This window comes from Podarcis pityusensis (genome assembly GCF_964106645.2).
Source record: "Podarcis pityusensis genome assembly, chromosome: 5".
NCBI classification, from domain to species: Eukaryota; Metazoa; Chordata; class Lepidosauria; order Squamata; family Lacertidae; genus Podarcis; species Podarcis pityusensis.
Window position 1 is genome coordinate 61,997,661 of NC_138032.1, and position 23,724 is coordinate 62,021,384.

The window sequence follows — 23,724 nt, forward strand, 5'->3', positions numbered from 1 at the left end:
ACTTTTCAATAGCAGCCAGAGTTTAGCTGCCAGGTGCAAAAGACCGTAAACAACTTGCAGTTTGCTGCGTGAGAAAGGAAAAAACAACTGTTGGATTTTACAGTTTGTTTGACAGTGTGAGCTGGAGGCTTGGATTCAAAATGGATGCCAAGAAGGGGGGGAGACTTGCCTAACTCATCTCCCCTGACCAGAGACAGTTATTCATCAGGGTCTGGATGGATAACTACCCCAGAAGGGGTGAGCCAAGATGATGCTGGCCAAGTTCCTAAGAGCTCAACAAAAGCTGAGGAGAGCTTTGACCCCAGAGGGGAGAGTGCAGGAACTGTGGCTGTTGGAACTGTTGGTGTTCCTGAACAAGGTGCAATGGGTGTTGCTGACAGGGGGAGGGAAGAACAGAGTTCTAATTCCCCCACTGATGATGCTACTGGAGAGCATGGAGTAGCATTGAGTGCTGTCCGATGCTACAATTGTGGACAGACTGGGCATCTACAGCGAAACTGTAAGAAGCCGCGCCAGTCAAGAGGAGCAAAGAGCAGCTCTACGAAGCCTGAGGCGTCAGGCAAAAGCCGTACCAAGTGCCAGGTGAAACCTGCAAAGGCTATGATGGCGAAAGGAACCACGCCAGATGTTGGGAACTCGTTCATAATAGACACGGGCGCCACGGTTCATATGTGCCCGCACAGAGGACTATTTTCGACGTTGAAGAAGCAAAGCTTCACTGTGAAACAGGCCAACGGTCAAGAGTTGGAAGCAACCGGAATTGGAACTGTGTATCTTGAGAGTCTGAACTTGACTATAAGTGATGTTTATCTGGTTCCAGAACTGAGATTTAATCTGCTGAGCGTGTCGCAGATTGCAAAGAAAGGACTGAAACTGTCCTATGATGCTAAAAGCTGCAAGATCTACAAAGATGGAGAACTGTTTCTTACTGCCAAAGAGAAAGATGGACTGTATTTGTTGACTTTTGATCAAAGTGATTACATGAAATGTAATTCTTCTATTTCTAACGAAATCTCTCTCGCAGGTGTGACAAATGTGAGCACCAGGAAGGTGACCAAGACCAAGAAGGTCGACAGAGCATTTCAGCGGGTGTATGCTGATGTTATTGGTCCTCTAGAACCATCTAGAGGCGGTGCACGATTTTACCTTGTGTGTGTGGATTGTTTCACTAATTATTCTTGGGTTTATATGATGGAGAAACCGCAAGAAACTTTAGAAAAGTTTCAGGAGTTTTGTGACAAGGTTAAAAATATGCATGATGCTAACATTGATTGTCTTTTCACAGATGACAAACAAGTTTTTCTGTTACAGAAGTTTCAGAAGTTCCTGGATGGAAAAGGGATAGACCACAAAGTGGCTGTTTCGCCAGAAGCGTGGAACAGGGGGGTCTGTGTAAGAGTGAACAAAGAATTGCAAAAGGGGATGAATGCGCAATTGCTGAGTTCACATTTGCCACATGAATATTGGGCCGAATCGCTAGCGTCCTATCTTCATGTGTGGCTGAGAAAAGTCTCAACAGAGTTGGGATGTTCTCCTTTTGAGAAGCTGTTCAATAGAAAACCTTCTGTTGCCTATTTTAAGGTTTTCGGGTCTCATGTGAGAACAGAAGCTCCAGGTGGAGTAAAGAATGCCAGAGGCATTTTTGTGGGATATGAAAAGGGTATCTACAGAGTAATTTTGTCTGAATCTGGTCAAGTGATTCTCACAAAGTTCCTAGAGAGTGCTCCAGAGCAAGAGCGGGTAGTACAGACATTTCCCACAGGAAACGATTCAGATGATGATGATGATTTTTCTGATGTCACAGATTACAGTGGTACTGACGATGACAGTGATAGCTCAGAGAGTTCAGTTGTAACAGTCATTGAGAGAAAATCTCACACAATGGATAGACCTTCACAGGTGAAGGAAGAACCACTGATTGCTACTGGTTCTCAACAGAGTCCAAAGGTTGAACCAGTGAGCACAGAGGATCAGAACCTCATACGCAGGTCTGAGAGAGTTACAAAGGGTGTACCACCAAAGAGGTACTCAAAAGAGTTTGCTAACTTAGCTGTTGCATGTGTTGCTATTGTTAACAACTCAAAGCAGGTTGAAGCAGTGTCTAAGTCAGAGACAAAGACACAACAGAGGGTAGCTAGCCAAGGTAATGCAGAAGCACTCATTCCTTGGAAGCCAAACAACCAGAGAGGTACACTGGTGAAACCAGTGGTGGGGAGTTCCAAGGGTGGAACTGAAACAACAGGGGACTGTTATATGTATAACAACTGTTTGTTCTCTTCTCTGGATCATGCTTTGCCAATTGATGCTTTTGGGGGAGGATGTTGGGAAAAAGCACCAAGGCAAAAGCCAGCTCCAGATGGCTGGAATGCAAAACAGGATGTTTTGGTTTGCAGATGTACTGTTGGAGAAAAGGTGGAGCCTATTCTCTGTACTGAGCACCGGATGTTAGCTCAGTGTGTCATATGACCTGTGCTGGAAGTACAGGGGAGGAGTGTGTGACTCTTCTGATGGAGTCTGAAGGGTGCAGTCACATTTCTATGTACTGTTGAGTGACAGGAATAAAACATGTAGAAAGGACTCCTGTCTGTCCTTTCTTCCCCTCCCTGGGGGAGTGCAGGGAGGGAGAGAAGGAGGAGGGTGTGTTCTTCTCACGTTTGAGGAGGATCGCCGGGTTTGTTTACCTAGCCTGCCGGGGTCGCAGACGGATGGTAAACACACAGTATCTCGCTCAATTGCCTCGGGGGAGGCCAGGTACCTCTGCCTGTGAGCTGATGATACTGACATTCCTTCATAATGTCAGCTGTGTTAGAAGGGTTGCAGTGCACATGGAGGGCTTGGTGTATGTGACATATACTCCATGAGTTGCACAATGATTTCATTGTTATGGAATTAGCCACATGTACAGTGGTACCTTGGTTCTCAAACGTCTTGGTACTCAAACAAGTTAGAACCCAAACCTTGCAAACCCGGAAGTAAGTGTTCTGCTTTGCAAACTTTTTTCGGAAGCCGAACGTGATCCATTTTGAGTGCCACACTACCGTTCTGAGTGTTACGCTGAGGTCTGTCTGTTTTTGCTGTTTATTTTGCATTTTTGCGGCTCTTTTTTGTTTTGTTTTTGTGACTGTGTGGAACCCAGTTCAGCTACTGATTGATTTATTGTGTGACTGCAATACATTGTTTATTGCTTTCATTTTATGGATCAGTGGTCTCATTAGATAGTAAAATGCATGTTAAATTGGTGTTTTAGAGGTTGTTTTTAAAAGTCTGGAACGGATTAATCCATTTTGCATTACTTTCTATGGGAAAGCGTGCCTTGGTTTTGGAATGCTTTGGTTTTGGAATGGACTTACGGAACAGATTAAATTTGAGAACCAAGGTACCACTGTACTAACTAAATCATGGGCAGGGTACCTGTGGTCCTCCAGATGTGGTTGGCCAGTGGTTAAGCCGGATGGGAGGGCTGCAGGTTCCCCAGCCCTGTAGCAACCCTTACTTCATTAGTGAATTATGCCACCTCTGCTCAGGAAGAGCTCTACATGTGCACCAGAGGCTCACAGAGCTTTACATACCAGCAGTTACTTATATATAAGTATTGCCCTTTGCATTCATTTTGCTGGCCTTTCTCCCTTGAAGGATTTTTGAAAGCAATAGCGTAAGCATTTCCCCTAGTGGATAATAATGATACATTGTCTTTGTACAAGAAAATCCATGCCATGCTTTAGAACATAATTAGATGGTGATAAATATTAGCGTATAATATATTGGACTATTGGGGACAGTGCTTTCTCTTCTAACCAGCTTGCCCTAAATTATTTATTTAGTTATGCAAGCTTTACTCCTCAGCTCAGAAGCTAATTTGCAGAATTGTTAAAGCAAAGGGGAATCAGCAAGTCCCTTACTTTGGAAATGTAATACGTTACAAAGCAAGGGACATAAAAGACGGCTGTCAATATTGATAATTCACACGTATTTTCTCTTACTGTGTGGCTTCCAAAACAATACCTGATTTTAAAACTCAGTGTGTATGGTGGTGGTGGTAGGGATTAGTTATCCTATAAAACGGTGGCTATACTTAATAATGACTAAATACTGAGACAGGAATTCTGTCTATCCCATTATTTGTTTGAATGGGTCCATCTTGCCCACTCTCCCCGATAAGTTTCTGGTCAAAGTCACTGCAGAAAGCTGAAGGGTAAAGGCATAATAATGATTTAGGAAAGGTAAACATCTAGAGCCGAAATACGTTCAGCTCCATAATTTTATTTGTTTGTTCTTAAACCAGGTTTTACCTCAGGGTAAGACTGAATTTGTTGACTTAAATCTTTGTTGGAAATGGCCTGCACAAATCCAAACTGATGCTGTATGTAGGAGACAGCTGGTTGTCATGGTAACTGTAGTGCAGTTTTTAATTCCACTTGGTGAGTAATGCTGACACAATGTTGCTGAATAGACTATGGCTTTCCTTTTACAAATATATAGCTTTATCCATGTCAAGGTTACGAAATAAAATAAGGCCCTTGCTCAGACCCCTCTGGCCACATCCGTTTGGCTTATTGATACCAAATACTTTTATTGAAAACCAGGCAATTCGCCTGGCATCAGTCAGTCAGGGGAATGGGGGTCAGATAAGACTCCTCAAAGAGGCATAAATTAGATTATAAAAGACACAAATTAGTCTTAACTTTGTAATCGCATTAGCCTTCTGTTGCTCAAAATATGTTTGGCAATGTATTTGCACTATGTAGTGGAATAACATGCATTGCATAGTAAGACGACACTTGTTTTTGTATAGCATAAAAACAGAAAGTGCTTGATCTGTTTTTATTTTGTTCTACTTTGCACATGGAGGAAAAGAACACACCACCTTAAGCTGTTCCATTTCATTAAACTAAAATCATTTTAACATAAACTTCTGGAACAAGTATTCTTGATATTTGCTTGCCAGATGGTACATATTTTATGAGAAAGAGAAACAAAATCACATTTATACATTTGTTTCTAAGAACACTGCCAAAAGTCATTTCTAAACAAGAAATGTCCTAGATTCATTGAAACCATATTTTTCATTAGTTAATTTTACAGATATTCCAAACAAGGAATTATGGTAATTAATACTCTCGCTGCGGCCATATTATCCTAACAGATTTGGTAAATATATATAACAGGAATCACTGAGGGGGTCTGCAAATGTGACATTTTCCTGATGTAAATGGTTTGAGACGTAACTAAATATTTCCCAAACTACTGTCTTCTAGATAATCATTTCAGTTATTCATTTTGGTTAGCCTTTCAACTGGCAGCAAGGGACATAGGTGTAGTTTTTTCCTCCCATTATTGATTCTCCTACTTCCCCATCCACTCTCAGAAGAGCTTCTCCTGGCTCTTGACTCTTAAATAATTGATTTTTCCACTCAGGTGCACAGGACAACATTTTGAAATCATGAGATTGCAAAAAAATGCATGTGCTTTGCTCACTGACGCACTAGTTTTATTAAGTAGTCCCCAAACAGAAAACCAATACAGTAAACAGTGAAGCCTCACTTCAGAAAATTATTTTTGCTTTTTGTTTAGAAATTTGATGGAAAGCTGCAGTCCATTGCACCCTTACCTTGAACACGGCAGGACTTCCATGTAAAGATATATATATATATATGTATAATCAGGTCACATAGTTGATAACACATAGTTGGTTTTTAAAGTGCCAAAGTTTTATCTTTATTACATTTTTAAATTCTGATTTTTTTAAAAAGAATCCTTTATAGAATTACTATTATACAGGATTTTAAAGTACATATGACCACTGCCATAATAAACTGTTTACTATAAATAATAAGTTCTACTAAGCTGAATATTTTTTTAAAAAATGGTTTTCCAGTATTTTTTTCCTAAATTGAAAGTTACCCTTTTGAAAGGTTGACCATTATGTGTGTGTGTGTGTGTGTGTGTGTGTGTGTGTGTGTACACACACACACACACACAGAGAGAGAGAGAGAGAGAGAGAGGAGGGGGGGTTACTTTTTCTAGATAATCTTGTTTATGATCTTTGATAGGGAATCTAATCCACGCAGGTTAAGCAGCAGAGAAGGCTATTATTCTGAATTAACTAGTTAGTCTCACTGGGAAGAGGTAGCTGGACTAGATGGGTCTTTGATCTGATCCAGCAAGATCTTTCTTTTTTAAAATTGTGCCCCCAGAACAACAGACAGCTTGTTTTGTGTGTGGCCTGTCTCCTTAAAAGTCTGCACTGTAGTAGGAATTCCCTTCTCTAGGCATAGTTCCTTAGTTCATTGGGAGCTAGTTGGAACCTTAGTGTTTGAGTAGCAAGTTCTAGCTGCTTTGTTGCATTGCTGCTCTGTAGTTCATTAATAAATGCAACTATTGAGGTTTTCCTGCTTCCTGCTGTTTACAGGTCGGGCAAACCCATTGCAAGGTTTCCTCTCACAGTGAGAAGTCTTCGGAAATACAGGATACGACACAGCTATCTGGCAGTTCCTATCAGCCTATCAGTCTAGGGCTGATGGGAGATATGGTACAAAACATCCGGATGGTACCAGGCTGGCGAAGCCTGCTGTTGATTCCATTCTGATTTGTACTTCATACCCTGTGAAGTGTGTCTATTAGTACCCTTTATGATACAATACAGTGGTACCTCAGGTTAAGTACTTAATTCGTTCTGGAGGTCCGTACTTAACCTGAAACTGTTCTTAACCTGAAGCACCACTTCAGGTAATGGGGCCTCCCGCTGCTGCTGCGCCGCTGGAGCGCGATTTCTGTTCTCATCCTGAAGCAAAGGTCTTAACCCAAGGTAATATTTCTGGGTTAGCGGAGTCTGTAACCTGAAGTGTATGTAGCCTGAAGCGTATGTAACCCAAGGTACCACTGTATTTAACTTGTAATTTATACCACACGAGAATCCCATTTCTTTGGAAAGTTCCCTTAATAAACTAATCTAGGTTCTCATATTGTACACTAGATCTGAGGCCTTATGTGAGCATGTTAGACATACACTGCACAGAAAACTAATCGTATAGTGAGTCTTCCTTACAGAACATATAACTGGAGACTTCTTCTTTTTGGAAATTACCCAGAATGCAACATGAATTGTTTATTCATAAGTTCTCACCTGTGTCTTTAAATTTGGCAGCCAAAAACAACTTATTTGTAAAGGAAGCTGTAAAATAGATTAAATGCAGGTGGTACATGATGGCCTTTTAAATGATGGTTATTGTGGAGTGATCACCTATGTCAATATTTCATCTAATTTCTTGTGGGAAATCTGAATTTGTTCAAACAAGTCTAAAAGCATAATCAATTGTCTCTAGAGTAGCCCAAATTACTTCAGTGGGGCTTTTATAAAATAAATGGTTGAGGACAATAGCTTTAATTAAGCTATCATTTCAGCAACTAGAGAATTATTTTGCATTAATTATTTTGTCATGGCTATTGCTTCATACGACAGACAGGAGGCTGTCTGGGAGGAGACTGCTATTTGTTAGCTGATAGCTAGGAATGAGATAGGATATTGGTGGCACATTGTGTGGTTCGGATTGTGGATATCGATCAATAGTTGGCAAATGTTCCTGCCGGGATTTTCTTTCTGATAATATGGAGTAAAGATTCTCCACTGTTGTGTTGGGTAGGATGTCACAGAAACTGTTTATTATGATTGGCAAGGTATCATAAGACAAGGCCTGTTTCTGAAGTACAATTGATATCTCTGTCTTGTTTTCTTATCCCCCTATTCTACTGAGACACGACATGGTTGAATGTGTGTATGAAATCCAGTGGGAATAACAATCCAAGCAATTTTAGAAAGCTAGATTTTGGTTTCTGGAAACTAACTACAGGAGAAGTGGCCAAATTCTAAGAGATGAGTCATTTATAAGAGACCAACCTTCTGTCTTGTTTGAACTAAACAATAAGAAAACAAAACTAGAAAATCCAGGACATTAACTTGAACTGGGGTAAAATGAGAAACATTTTTTTTTTACTGTGTTTTGCATGAAATTTCTTTGGACCCCTTATAGCGATATCATAGAGGAATTATTCTGATCTCAACAAGTCATTTGGAAGAAAGTTTCATTGAAGCTACCAAGGTTTACATTTAAGTAACATATTAAAAATTGGGATGAAAGCATACACAAACAATGTAGCATAAATACCTGAAGAAGTGTGCTTGCACACGAAAGCTCATACCAAGAACTAACTTAGTTGGTCTTAAAGGTGCTACTGGAAGGATTTTTTTTATTTTGACTATGGCAGACCAACACGGCTACCTATCTGTAACATAAATACCTATAATTCTCGTTTTTATCCTGGAGTAATTTTTTTTGCAGCCAAAAGGGCTCCTTCTGAGCAAATCATTAAAATGCCAGGATATAATTGTAATTTTCGAACACAGATTATTATTATTTGCTCAATGAATAAAATTTTCAGAGCACCCTGTTAGCCACAGGATTAATTTCAAAATGATTAATAATAAAATCATCATCATCATCATCATCATCATCATCTGGTCCCTTTCCTGCTTGGTGGATTATCCCATTTCTAAAATTTACACTTTGTTCTGTTTTTTGTCAGATGCTTCCATGAATATTTTTATCTGATGAATACTTCTGCATAAATGGCTATAACTGCTTGCTCAGCCTGATCTAGATGAGGTGATCCATACTCAGAAGTTTTCTAAACTCCAGTGCTGCATGTTTCACTTGCAAGCTCAGGAGCCATGCATTGAGTGTGCAGTAGGAAGCGAATGGCCTGCGCTGCATTACTCTCAGCTTAGCTCATTCACATTTAGTCCCATAGACCTGTGCACAACTAGAGCTGAATCAGGGCACTTGTCTTTTCGCTTGCAAGCTTATGGGAGCATTTAGCAGTACCACGTGTTTTCTTTCTTTCTCTAATGGTAGTCTGTAAGATACCTTTTGTGACATTTCCATCATTATTAATGGATCATGAAATAATCCAGATCCTGCTGTGAGGCCATGAAGAAATCCAAATGAACAAATACCTACCCAACTTCACCTCTTTCTCTTTCTATTCTTGAACGATTCATGTAGGACACAACTCAACCCCACACCCTACCCTGTATGCCTGGGATGGCTGATCCCTGCTAGTAGCAAATAATTTGTGTGGCTTCTTGACACAACCTGCAAGTTTTCATGCCACAATGATACCTAGGTTAAAGGAACATGTGGTAGTGGATGAAACTGCAGGTTCTGCCTGTATGCAGAAGAAGCTGCTATCAGCATAGCAAAATGCAGCCACCACAAGCAGATCACATTTTAATAGCCTTGTGTTTTAATTGGTTTTCTGTTTTGAGGAATTCAACTACAGTGGTACCTCGGGTTAAGTACTTAATTCGTTCCGGAGGTCCGTTCTTAACCTGAAACTGTTCTTAACCTGAAGCACCACTTTAGCTAATGGGGCCTCCTGCTGCCACCGCGCTGCCGGAGCCCGATTTCTGTTCTTAACCTGAAGCACTATTTCTGGGTTAGCGGAGTGTGTAACTTGAAGCGTATGTAACCTGAAGCGTATGTAACCCGAGGTACCACTGTAGTGTTGAGGGAAGACCAGGGTAGGAGCATGAGTGCATGGTGAGAGAGAGAACTAAAAAATGGCTTTGGGTACTATGATGTTTTATTGTAATGATCTCTATGTGATCTTTTACATATCTTGATATATGTACAGTTTGTCACTCACCCAGAGCCATTCATTCATTTAACTTTTAAAAAAGATATACACATAGACAATATAGACACACGTGTTTTTTCTAGTGCATCCCAGCCACCAGTGAAAAGCAGCCAATGAAAAGTTCACAAGTGGTTGTGGTCTTGTGGTTTTGCAGTTTGAAAAGCATGTCTGCTTTTGAAACATTTTACTATGGAGCATTGGGACTCTCTATACCAGAAAGTTTCTCCAACTTCAGTTATGAAAAACATAAAGGTAATATACTTGGAAAGGGGTAGGACTCTATAAAGAACTGCTGAAGGTTCTGGAAAATCTCTGTCATGGCAGATTTAAGCTTTCAGACAGGAGTGGATCTAGACAGAGGAGGGACGGAAGTGAGACAGAAGATCTTCAGAAAACCAGTCACAACTTTTATTGGATACAGCTTCTCAGTGGCAAGGTATGCCTTACAAGTAGTAGTGGGAAACCTCTTATCCATTTTTGGCCAGGCCAGGCCACACCCACCTGCTTGACACTTGTCATGGGCCAGGAGTCAACCTTCCCTACTGAACAGCAGTCTGAAGGGAGGGAAAATGGACTGACTCCACCTGCAGCTGATTGGCCTTTGAGGACAATGGAGGAGAAGGCACGGATGAGAACCAGTTGGCTTCAGCTTTCTTAAACAGGGCTTTTGTCAACAGTCAGATGCTGGGAGCAACACCTGTGGTTACTGGCCCTACCTTGCTGCTCCCCATCTGGACCCTTGGCATTGTGATCGCTTGGTTTCCTTGACCCCTGGAACATTGAACTACATGGACAGCTGTTTGCCCAACCCTCAGAACGCTCTAGACTTCTCATGTGAACTTGGCTTGCCAGCAAACATCCCAGAGACTCCTATCTCCTGTTTGTTTGGCCTCCCATCCCACACAGCTCTGCACTTGGTTGCTCAGCAACGGGGCTTAGGATAGGGCTATGACAACAATCACCTGGTGGTTTCTGCTTGCACAGAGCTTTGCAAAGCACTTTGAAGACCTACCAAACAATTGATCATCAGGACTTGGAAAACACCTGAGTACAGTGGCCTTGTCTACCTGTCAAACTTGGCCCATGTGGAGAGAAGGCTCCAGCTTCATCCATTTCCCCACCCTGACATACAGGCAGGGGTCCTGCTTCTGGCAACCTGTTGTGCTGCCAGAGGCCAGCTGTAAAAATATTTGAAAATCGATAGCACCTTTCCTGCAGAGCCAGTGTGGTGTAGTGGTTAAGAGTGGTAGTCTCGTAATCTGGGAAACTGGGTTCGCGTCTCCACTCCTCCACATGCAGCTGCTGGGTGACCTTGGGCCAGTCACACTTCTTTGAAGTCTCTCAGCCCCACTCACCTCACAGAGTGTTTGTTGTGGGGGAAGGAAGGGAAAGGAGAATGTTAGCCGCTTTGAGACTCCTTAAAGGGAGTGAAAGGCGGGATAGCAAATCCAAACTCTTCTTCTTCTTCTTCATCTGCAACTGTGACCTAGCCACCTGGATGTGTGGCAATGGCATCAGACCAGGAGGTGGGTTGGCACATGCCTAGTAGCCTCAAGGCCCCTTATAGGGACACTTGCTTGGGTGAGAGAGTGGGAATTTCACCTAACTCATCTCTCGATGACAGCTCCTGCAGCAGCTCCTGTCCCAGCACCAGGTATAGGATTCAACATCAATTGTGACAAGGGGTGAGTGGTAACTCAATACTAAAAGAGGATTGCTCATTCTATATCTAAACCCCAGGATTGTTTTCTTCCTGGACCCATCAGCTTGTGACTGTGACCACAGCAATGTACTTCTTAGTGCTCTAACTGTAACACAATGAAAAGCAGAGTCACCAGAGACACAGTAACCTGGACTCTGGAGGTCCACCCATGTATAGACAATGAGTAGACCAGAGGGAAGACATTTTTTCCTGTCGTCAGACAGGCTGACATCCCCTTCTCTCTTAATAAGCTCTTCCGAATTGGCTGAGTGTGTTGGGAGCAGGGATTCTAGCCAGCATTACAGCAGGGCAAAACCAGTCACTACTGGTTGGCTTCTGGTACACCTACGCCCCAGCAGTTACAAAGGGGGCTCATACGCCAGTAGAAGTAGGGAGCAAGGTTAAGCCAGATTTCTCTCTCTCTCAGCTTCACTAGTAAGACCGGATTTTTCATAAAATTGCATGGGTGCCCCTCTGGATCTCAGCCAAACTGTGGACTTAAGGGGGGCAGGAGACAGAGCATCTTGGCCAGGTTTTACGCAAGAAGGAAGAACATCAGATGACAAGGGGGAAAGTTATGGCCTCAACAGCAGCACATCATCATGTCTCTCTGTGTTTCTTAGACCAGAAAGGATGACTAAACATATTAAAATTAGATAAATCCTCATTCCTAGACAAATTACATAAACCTCTTTTCTCGAAAGAAGGAAGAGGATGAATGAGTTGAAGAAAATGAATGAATGGCTCGATTCTATATTATCTTATGAGGAAGGGCTGCTAAGATAGAGAAGAGTGAATGAACTGATAAGGCTGTTGATGAAATGACTTGGTGGCATGCAATATGAGCTATGAATGTACCATTAAGAAAGGACAGGAAGGCTTAGAGCCAGATATGACCCTCCCTTGGAATCTCTGGGCAGGTACCATCTGTATAGCTCTCTAACGCTTCAGAAGATTAGAGATAAATTTCTGCCAAACATCATAGGTTTTCACTCCTCAGCAATATTTCTATGAATTCACCACTTCAACATATTTTAAAATTTATGATCAAAAGTCTGTAGAGCTACAGAGAGAAAGCAAATAAGGCTATACCTTTCTTGCTGATTAGCTGTCTGAAAGCTTATATAAGCTCATCAGTAGGAGCTGTTCAAATATGAAGGCTCCGTTAGCTTATTCTTGGTGTGCTTCTCATTTATGTATTAAGATTAATGAAGCATGTACTACACAAGGCCAGAGAATTTGTTTCTTCCATAATCTAGGTATGCCCCAATACGGAAATATTTTAACAGCCGTGGAGATCAGCATGTTTCTTTCACAGGGATGTTTCCCTGACCGAGAAAGTTTTAATTAGATTTTGGACAGGTTCAAATGCGCTGCTTTTCTTTCAGCTAGAAACCTTTCTTAATCATGGTCTGTACTATACTAGAGTTTACATATTCCATATGCCCTATCGTCTAGTCTAATCTGAATCTGAATTCAGTATCCATTCTTCCCAACTGGACTACTTGACACTAGTAACTCGACTAATAACTTCAAATGATTTATACTTCTAAAACATGCTAGCAGATCACCACTTCCCACCCTCAGGAACTATGAAAGAGTGTATTTTAGTTGCTGGTAATACTGTTACCATATGTCTGATGGTGACAGAAATAACAATTTATATAGTTTTTTTAGACTATTGTCGAAGCATTTAATGGCAGATGGGGTTTGTCAACATGGGAAGGTAGCCCATCTAGGAGAAGGAACATTCTGATCCTAATCCTCTGCTGCCTTGCGGGATATCTTTGGGTGAAGAAAAGGCTAAGGAGTAAACCCTACACAAATCCGGAGTGGAGTTCCTAAGATGGTTGGACGATGCCTTGTACACCTCCTTCCAGCATCTCCTGCAGCCAAGTTGGTGCTGTGCTTTTCTTTGAACCACACCAGCGAGGCCAAAAGATGGGTCTTATCTGGGCACCCTAGGTCCTCCATACACATTGCCCAGGCTTCGTGCCCTGGAGATGTCATTTCAGTGCTGCTAATGCAGCAGATTGACTTCATCCTTGGAAGCGCACTCCATTGTCTCTTGAGATGGACAGGTGCCAGCAACGACAGGACTCATGCAGATGTAATGGGTTTCCTACCACATGTGTGAGCCTTGGCCTCAGACCCTCCCCTTGCTCTCCCCGTACATAGTCACAAGGATGAAGTCAGAATCAATTTTCTTGAAACTTGGGAGACTCTGGTTCCAAAATAAGCTGGGATCTGAAACCTCGGTTTGATCCTGGCTCATTCTAACTAATTGCATTTTAAAGAGAGTTTGACAAGTTTAAATAAAATTGTTCTGTTTGTTTAAAATTGGAAGCAAAAACTTCCACTCTCCTCTTCACAGCTGTGCAAGAGGACGCGGGGGCAGTGAAGAAATACATAACCCTGAAGCTTGTACACATAGCAAGAAACAATGGCTTCTCCTTAGAACCAAACTACGTACCCCTTCATTACAACTCAAGCAGGAATTCATAACTGAGTTTGTTAGCCACTATGCTATTAGCTCTGATAAGTTCCATACAAATCAGTGGCATCCTTACATGGTGGAGCAAAGGATTACAATCAAAGTTTTGTTCTTCACTTTGCGACACTGCATTTCCTCATATATTACTCCTGAATATTTTTTATAATGTTCTCACATTTTCAAGATTACTAGGAATTCCCCATCTATACATCTGGATGCCTCTCTTTTTCCTTTTAAACCTATATTTTAAAGAGTTCCCTTGGGTGTGTCTACTGGGCTACTTTACAAAAACTGATATTGAATTGTTAATATTAGGGGTGCTTGGTTTGGTGTGTAGGGTGCTGTTTGTAACAAGAGTGGTCTCAGAAAGTCCTACTGGTGACAGAATGTGGAATTTTGGATTAAGGTTTTGTCATAATTCAGAGAAAGTCTGTCTAGATCCATCTGCATTCAGTGCAATCTTGGGAGTAAGGCCATTGAACTCAGTGGGGTTTTTTCTGGATAAGCATGTACATGATTACAGTATAAATGTGTTACATGAGCATTGTTTTGAATGGAACTGCAATCCAGCAAAAAAATAGCTCCTGCTTAATCATTTTGTTAAAAGGAATGCATAGGTAAATATTATGTCTTTTGATTTTTTGGGTTTTTTAGAGATTTAAGCATGTCTGGTGTTTTCAGGATTGGACTAACTGTGCTGTAATAGCTTGCTAATTGGCCTAAGCATTGAGCGTCATGTGTGCAGCATTTTTCTGAATGTAATCCCATACTTTAAATAAATAAATAAATATTGTTGAATGGATATTACCAATATCGTGACAACTTGAAGTGGGGTACATGCTTGTGATAATGATTCATTTGAGCCATAATTTTCAAAATTTTATGTCTGCTCTGTTAGTTATGCAAGATTTCTTTACAATATCTGAAAGAAAGTCACAGCAAATGTTAGGGTATTTTTGATCAATAACATGCAGTGTGCAATTGATACTAAATACATCACAGACTGCAAGGTGTCCCAGTTGTCCCAGTGCCAGCAGTGAGAATCTCCTTCTCTAGCAGAGATGTAACAATCTGTGTTTACAAGTTTTCTTTTCTCACCTACTGTATGCTTCTTCTTCATGCTTCCTTCAAAATATAAAAAATTGACTTTTCAACAACATTCTATTAGGGCAGCAAATGTGTGTTTAAAGCGGCTAGGCGGTTCACTAGGCAAAACCTCCAGCAGCCACTGGAGGAGGGAAATTCCAGCTCATAACTTTATAAGTTGGCAGTAGAGATGGCAGTAGAGACAGGATATGCTGAAACCAGCAACATGCAATCCCATGGTTGCCAACAGGGTTTTCTCAGCGCAAAATGCTTCACCGGCCATTGCTACTTCAGTTTCACCACATTTTAGAGTGGGGTGGGGAAATCAGGGACCAAAGGCCACCCTCCAGACCTCCCTATGTGGTCACACCTCTTTCTGGAACACACCCTTCTCCCCTGACCTTACCAGCCCTGCTCTGTAGCTTATGTGTTCTTCTGCCTGGCTGGAATTGAAAACAGAAAGATGGGTGTGTGGATGTATAGTAATTTCATACTTTCGTGTGGTTAGAATGTAGCCTACTGTACAAAGGAACGAGTCACATCCGCCCACTTTTGCTGCTAACCATGCCCAACACCACTAGCAATGCGGCCCTCAGAAAGTTGTCCATTGGGGATTGTGGCCCTCAGACTGAAAAATGGTTTGTCACCCCTGCTTCAGAGCAACTGGTTGTCTTCATCCTTACAAAAGCTATTGTAAAATGCTTGGTGGGATACTTTCAAAATCTCCAAGCAGATGAGTCCCAAGTCCTGTTGCTTGGTGATGAATGCAGCTAAACATTTACCAAACAATAACTTGCTGTGGTGTGCATGTAACCAATGGATAAGTCAGTTGCTGATCAGTCATTGTCTACAGACAATATAGTAAAACCTGATGTCTCCCTGCTTTCTTAGATTGTGTTTACAAACCTGATCTGCAGTCTGTCCATCAAAACGGTTATATGCATACTATGGAAATTTCCCATCTTGTAAACAACCCATCAGGGACGCGGGTGGCACTGTGGGTTAAACCACAGAGCCTAGGGCTTACCGATCAAAAGGTTGGCGGTTCGAATCCCCACAATGGGGTGAGCTCCCATTGCTCGGTCCCTGCTCCTGCCAACCTAGCAGTTCGAAAGCACATCAAAGTGCAAGTAGATAAATAGGTACCGCTCCGGCGGGAAGGTAAACGGCGTTTCTGTGTGCTACTCTGGTTTGCCAGAAGCAGCTTAGTCATGCTGGCTACATGACGCGGAAGCTGTACGCCGGATCCCTCGGCCAATAAAGCGAGATGAGCGCCGCAACCCCAGAGTCGGCCATGACTGGACCTAATGGTCAGGGGTCCCTTTACCTTTACCTAAACAACCCATCACCTGTTTCATCCATCAATAAGATTTTCAGTAGACACAACAGAGCACTGGAGGAAGCTCTAAGACATTTTGTCATTTACCGGGGGGGGGGGGGGAATGGAACCTTCCATGATGGCAAAGATATAGTAACAGATTTAATAATTGACTATTTGCTGCTTCTTAATTGTGACCCCCCCCAACCCACCATATAAGCTGAGCTGTGTCATCCTACCTAATAGTAAGGACTGGCCCTAGAGAAGCCTGATCTTATGTTTAAAAAACCAACTCAACTGTGGAGTAAGACAGGGCAGTAATACCATTGCCCCCTTGGATCCAAAGGAATAGTTGGTGCCAATGCCCTATGAATAATACCCTCCCCCAAATAACTCAAACCTTGGCCTGCCACCTCCTCCTCATGATAGTAGTAACTTGTGTGCCCTTTTCAGCATGCAGCTTTGTCTGTCTTTGCATGCTTGTCCGTCACATGCCAATTTATCACAGGCAAATACAAATACTCTAGCATCATCATGTATGTTGGTGAAGCTTCTTTTCAGTCCTTGTTTTCAAAGATGCTGCTTCTAAGAAAGTGTGGGGCAATAAATGTTAATGAGATGCCATAGAAACATGTATCTTGCTTCTGGGGAGATGAAAATTACTCAGTCTTCATGCTGCTGTGTTTTGAGAGAGAGAGAGAGAGAGAGAGAGAGAGAGAGAGAGAGAGAGAGAAGAACAAAATACAGGAGTTTGTAAATCAGAGGGCAGCCCCTTATTTTGTCTCTCCCCTCCTTTTGTTTTGCACCCCTCCCCCTCCCCATTCATGCCTCTGGGCTTAATGATGACAAGGTCACCAGTTGTATAAGGGAAAGAGGAGTTAAGTAGAAGCAGAAACAGCTCAGTAATGTAATGGCAAATGTATGTACATTTTGTTTCAGTAACCTAAAAACATGTAAACAGTCACAACTCTGTCCCATTCTTGTGGTCTGACAGCCTCAATATATTCCCTGCCTCCTGCTTCAAGCACATTAGTGGTGTGTGTGTGTGTGTGTGTGTGTGTGTGTGTGTGTGTGTGTATTTCCACATTTCCTGCAACAGTGAGATGAGTGATTTTCTTTAAGGATGAAATCATGGTCTGAGTAAGGAATAAGAAACCGACTGCAATGCATACTTCAGTGTTTAGAGTCACCCTCTGATGCAGTTCTTTGTATTAATAAAACACATTTCAGTCCCCTTTAATTACCCTTTCAGAGAGATATGTTTTAATGTAAGTTGTCTGATTCTGTTTTAAGTGAAGGAGAAAACCTGGTAGAGGTTGTCTCTTTAAATCAGATCTGCAGTGTTGATGGACCCTCTAGCAGGCATGGTAAGAACCATTCTCACCTCTGCAGCAGGGAGCTTGACCATACAGACTCGCACATTCAATCAAAACGTTTTCTGTTTTAATATGCACTGTACCAATCCTATTCCCATGGTTACAGCTCCTGCTCCTTTGGTTGCTTCTAGTATGTTGGAAAAGAAGAGAGGCAGCGTACATTTCTCGTACAGGAGTTTAAAACATAATGAAAGCAGCCCTGTTGTGATTTGCATTTTAAATTTTCTTTTTTCCTCTCATTGTACAGGATGCCGTGGCTGTAGCTTCAGCTCATTTGCCACGGTCTGTCCTCTCTTCGTCTTCAGCCTTGCAATCTGTTGATAACTCCTCTTGCAAGCTACAGTTTATTGCCTTTCGGAATGGAAAACTCTTCCCGAGCACTGCAAACTCATCTAACCTTGCAGATTATGGGAAGCACAGGACCGTTGGCACGCCAGTTGTCTTCATTAAAATAGGTAAGTGTGATGTGCTGCTTCTTTAATCTGAGAGCTAGGCTATACATTAGAGTATATAGAAGAATGGTGCAGTGAAGTACGCAGGTCTGCTGATGGGAGAATTGCCTGTGCTTTAACGCAAGTATGTGGGTTTATTCCTACCTGTCAGGCTTTATTCAAATAAACTTGCACATTGACGAAGCACTGTAGCTGTAAACACATGATTCTCCTTTCTTAGAACTATTATTTATGTTGCTTATTGAAGTTTATAAGTAAAGTAAAGATGGCATGAAGGGTGGGAGGGAGGGATGTTGCTTTTTAATCTTGACCATGACTATTGAAATGCAAATCCTGGAGATTAACAATTTAAGATTAATAATCTGTGGGACAGTGGAGAAAGAGAGAGAGAGAGTCCTGTTGCTTACATAGTCATAGTCATCAGTGTAGTTTTTGATAGCATAAATCTAAAACAGGTGATTTTAAAGGTGAAAATAATAGGTTAAAGATTTTCCTTAGATGAAATATTCAACCCATGCAGTTTTAACCTTTTATTTGATCCTGAACTGTGTTCCCATTTCTTTTCACATTTTAAGAGGTTTTGATTTCAGCTTTGTACTAAAAAAGATGCCTTAGCTGTTAACCCTAGCAAAAAAAATAATTTTTAAAAAAGGAGTACCCCCCTTTTTTACTTAAAGCAATGGTCCAACTTCATTTTAATTCATGGTATTTCTGTAGTAAATCTAGTTTTACGAACCATTACCATATCATCTGAAAACCAATGGACTTAAATGGCAGTTATAGGTAATATTAACTATTCCAAACTTTTTATAGATGACCAGAACCTCTTTTATGGGGATCGATTGGGGGGGGATTTTTCCTATTGGTTTTTCTGGTGTGTGTGTGTGTGTTCAAAATTTTAAGAACCACTGTCTGGAGCATGTAGCAATAAAGCATTTTCCACTTCATTGCTCTAATTCAGTTTGTTCCTTTTGCAGATGGGTGCAGTATCGGAAACCTCACCAGTCCTCTTACTATAGCATTGAAGCACTTTACACAGGGTATAAACCCCATTGCAGTCTTTTGGGATTTTGACCTTCTAGATGGACATGGAGGCTGGTGGGGAGAAGGGTGCTACATAATCAGCTCTACAGGCAACATCACTACCCTTCATAGTACTCACTTTGGTAACTTTGCAGTGCTAATGGTGAGTATATTACTTCGCAAATGTGTGTGCCTATGTCTGTCTGTCTTCTTGCGTGGTACCTGGTTAATTATTTTTGCATTCAGCTGAATATGAGATTGTTTTGAAGAAAGTAAGTTAACTACGAGTGAAAAGAGCAAAGCCATATTGCTTAATTACAGGCCTTGCCGCAAATGACTTTTAATGGAATAGTGAAAAAAATCAAAGTTCCATCAAGACACTATTGGAGGTGGGGGAGTAAACAAATAAATGGGCTGGCTGCATATACATATATATATATATATATATATATATATTTCCTAGGCCCTTTACATCTCCAAAGGAGATGACTACCCTTGTTAATGTCCAGCATTATGTTGATCATACTAATTAGTTGCTGGCATGCTGCAATATTGAATCACTTAATAAATGGGAAAGAATAGATTGCCTGCTTCTCTAAACAGGGATGCTGTTGCCTTGGCTGGCTGCTCTTGAAATTCACGTCTGTGTGCTGATGACAGCATTCTTTTTACTAAATGGCTGTTTGTAAAGAAAAAAATATTTCTGTGCAGTGCTAGCACACAAGGCTGCTAAGGGTTGTCCTCAGTCACACTTGAGTTCACAATGCAGTTATTTAAGAATTACGTTAACCCGAAAGTTACCATGACTAATACGAAAGGCACACTAAATAAAATATTGTATCAAACAAAGAAATAAACATGAAACAGTGACAGATGCAGCTGGAGAAAACCACATTAGGGAATATTTCCTACAGCGTTCAGAAGGGTTATTCAGACCCACTTGACATTTTATAAGAGGCAGTCCTCGTGTCTGCACACCATGCTATTGAATCTAGCCTTAATTTTGGTGCATACTTGCATAGAGAAGGTGCTGCCTGTGAACGTTACTGAAAGGTTTATAGTTGAGTAAATAATGCACTGTGTGTGTAATGTGTAAAGGGCAGCAAACACAGACGACAGGAATTGGGAGGACGTGTGTAGAGAATACCAATCTGCTGCTGTCAGATGAAGCGCAGATGTCAACCAATCATGGCTTAAGGCTGTGACAAGGAGTCCTTAAATTCAAATGTTATTGTCTATTTTATTAAACAGAATGCCTTCAATGTTATGTGATCCGTTTCTTTTTAGCCACTGCAGAATACTTCAGAATCCATCTGAAGATCAAATGCTGTCAATTAACATAGCACTTTTTAATTTTATTTTTGGCAAATAAAGTTATATTCAAACACTTAGCTGTTCATTCGATAATTCTGCCATGGTTCCCAAGATTCTTTTCCCCAAAAGCACCTCTTGTTGCTGCAAGTACCACACCCATTTGGGCTTACCTAGAACTGAGTCAGTTCTAAGTGGTGCACTTAAAAACTTTGAATGGGAATGGGAGAAACTCTGGTTTTTCTGGTCTTCTTTACAGATACCATGGATATATTTTTAGATGACTTCATACATTTTAACTCTAAGTTCATGTAATATGTGTTCTGTTGCCTTTAGTGGGTCTTAACATAACGACTGAGATTGGTTACAAGATTGAAATTTCATTATATACCATGTTTTTACTTAAAACTCTTAGTATGTCAAAAACAGCATATAATTTTGTTCACCCAGTCCTGCTCTTGAAGTATGGGTATGTAGAAGCAATGTATGAAGAAGCAATATGCCTCCTCCATACCTCTGAAAACAAGCCAATTTTCATCGTCATATTGAGAATGATTTCTTGGAGCTTCTAAAATTATCAGTGAAAATCTCTAACAACCACCATGTCATTTGAAATCGTTCATCTGCAATAGGACATCTTGGGTTATTAAAGTTAGAGATTCGACATGAATATGGGTGAAGAATACCTAGATACTCAGTGAAGGATGTCTGTTATCAGTGGCATCTCTTATTGTGATAATTGATGGTTTTTCTTTAGCCCACGTAACAGTTACATGTGCTCTAATACCAGCAAGAAAGTAATATAGACATGCCAAATAAATATAAACTCCTGTTGTGGGTGGTACATTGGAATTGATCTAGATATATCTTGGTTTTAATACTATTCATTGCATGGCCTTCAGCCTGTCATTCTCTTTTGGCCTAATCTACCTCACAGTGTTGTTGAATAGTTTAGGTTGTTTCCAGACAGGCGTGTACTTTGCAAACAGGTCATTGAAGTATCAAACATGGATCTTTGGCAACAGATGTTGGGGGTTTTAAGGTTTTTCCCCCCCTTACTGGATTTTCCCTGGAAAAAGTAAATCTGGATTAATGGCGGAGGTGGGGGAAATTCAGGTTGGCGTTTTGATGCCAGTGATGTCATGTGGATGTTGCAAAATCTTGCATGCATGAGAAGCACCAATCCGTCAGTTAACACCCATCTGGAAGCACCCTTAAGTGAGATAATTCTGCAAATACATAGTATGTGAGTGTGTTGAAGAAATAATCCACCAGGAAAGCTACCTACTGCAAACTCCATCGAAATGATGTGAGCAGTGCCTATGGTTTGTTGTTCCCTGGGATATGTAGATTAATTTTGGTGTTCCTTTTTAAAAAAGAAAAACCATTGTGGAGTTCTAAATTACATGGAAACATAACCCCCCCCCCACCAAACCTTAATGGAGTATTATTGTGTTGAGGCTTAGCTGCAGTAAGACAAAGTGTGTTAGTAAGGCAATAGCGATTGTGAACGTTGTTTGCATAGCTGCAAGGATAATGTAAATCCTGCTGTGTAACAGCATAAAGCGTAGGCCTAAATTAGCCCATCTCTTTGTTAAACTGTTAGAGCAATGACACTATGGTCAGATTAATTATTACAGTTTGGTTTTGTGTTAGAGTTGTTTGTTGTGAAGCAAATATCCAGGTGTCTCTATAGGCTGGTCCCTTCTCTGTTCAAGCAAGTGGAAAGGTTTTGATGTTGCTCAATTGTTTAAAGTGTTGGTGCAGCCAAGATAGAAAGGAATATATCAGCATAATATATCCCTTTTTTTGCGTTTCATTCAATATTTCCCAATATGTTCATGCTTTTTATTAACAGTTGTATCTAAAGGTTTGCATACTTTCTGGAAAATGTAACTTTAAATTTTAAAAAAATAATGGTCTCAGGTGGAAGAGGGTGAAAAGATTACAGAAATATTGTCAAGTGTGATGGGGTCAAGCCAGAAATTCAGTAGATCCAGCATTAGTTCCCAGTACAACTTGGCTGCTGATTAAGGGAGGAAACTGAAGGCAATTCCATCCAAGAGATTTGTATCACAGCCCATAATCCTCCTAGTCTAGGAAATTAGGTGGCACCAGAGGATCATTCTGCTGCCACTGACTGTTATAAAGCTATCTGACATCTGCTGACTTCCGACAGTTAGAGATGTTTCTGACTGTGGTAGGGTTCTTGGTCCTTACTCTACACCGGCAGACATTACAGGCCCCTGCCTCAAATTGCTTGTCTCATCTGCCCTTGGGCCTGAGTACCCGACACACATTTCAAGAGGAAGAAGTGCTTGGCAGGGATGGATTTGGCACAGTGAATCACATGTGATTGTAGGAAATTGTTCCCTGTTGGTAGGCTGCCAGGGTCCTTGTGGCAGATGTTAAGAGCATTGCAGAATAAGAGGTGATTGTCTTTAGGAGTGGAACCAACTGGAAAGGCAATGATAAGAATTAAATCCTATTAATTGTGCTCCCTAAGTCGTTTGGGGGCAACAGGATCATATAATATTTAACGTAATTCCCAGATCTATAAAAATCAAGATTTTATATACTAAGTTTAGAATAATAAAAAGAAGCATTAGATTTCTGCCCAGAAATATATGTTTAGAATCAGAGCCATACAAAAACCCTCTTCGTTCATTCTGCCTCAGAAGCATGGGCCCAAATGGTTTTCTGCTTGACCCGCACTTTCTAAGTCTGAGTTTGAGCAGACTCCTTTCTGAGGGAAAACACGTTTTCTAGTGATAGATCAGAACAAATGGGAAAACCTGAACTGCCATTGGCTCTGATTGGGCTCTAAAGAGCGGTTTCCCCCACAGAAAAGGAGTGAGACAAGAGGAAGTGTGGCTAAGCCCTTAGTTTCTGCAATTGTGCACTGGCAAGCCATTTCCCCCTCTGGTGCATTTCTTTCTCATTCCCAAAGGGAACCTACATAAACACAGGAGGTTCCTTACTCCAGAACTTTGGAGGACTGTTCACAGACGACTGTAAAGAATGGGAAGTGATGCATAGGAGGGAGCAGGGCATCCCAGTATGTATGCCTCCACCTGTCCTTGTGTGATGACAGTCACGCAAGGAAACAGAAAGGCTGAAGACATGCACTAATGAGTTTTAGAGGCAAGTTACAAAGTGGGATTACAATTATAAACACTTTTCAGATATGCAGATGTGTATTAATTACTATTCTGGGGCGGGCATAAAACAAATTGAAGGAAAAAATGAATATGTGAGATAATGAGAAG

The 23,724-nt window shown here is 41.2% G+C and overlaps 1 protein-coding gene across 2 annotated transcripts in view; it reads left to right on the forward strand.

Annotated features, from left to right (window-relative positions):
- The window catches only part of ADGRA1 (adhesion G protein-coupled receptor A1), a 310,905-nt gene that overhangs the window by 216,787 nt on the left and 70,394 nt on the right, over window positions 1-23,724 (forward strand). The window contains exons 1-3 of one of the 2 annotated variants that reach the window (XM_081007128.1): window positions 17,625-17,660; window positions 17,917-18,124; window positions 19,099-19,307. In XM_081007128.1, the coding sequence (XP_080863254.1) occupies window positions 17,640-17,660; window positions 17,917-18,124; window positions 19,099-19,307 (438 nt within the window). In that variant the 5' untranslated portion in view covers window positions 17,625-17,639. Of the gene's footprint in view, window positions 1-17,624; window positions 17,661-17,916; window positions 18,125-19,098; window positions 19,308-23,724 lie in introns of those variants that run through there. The other variant, XM_081007127.1, reaches the window with a different exon arrangement.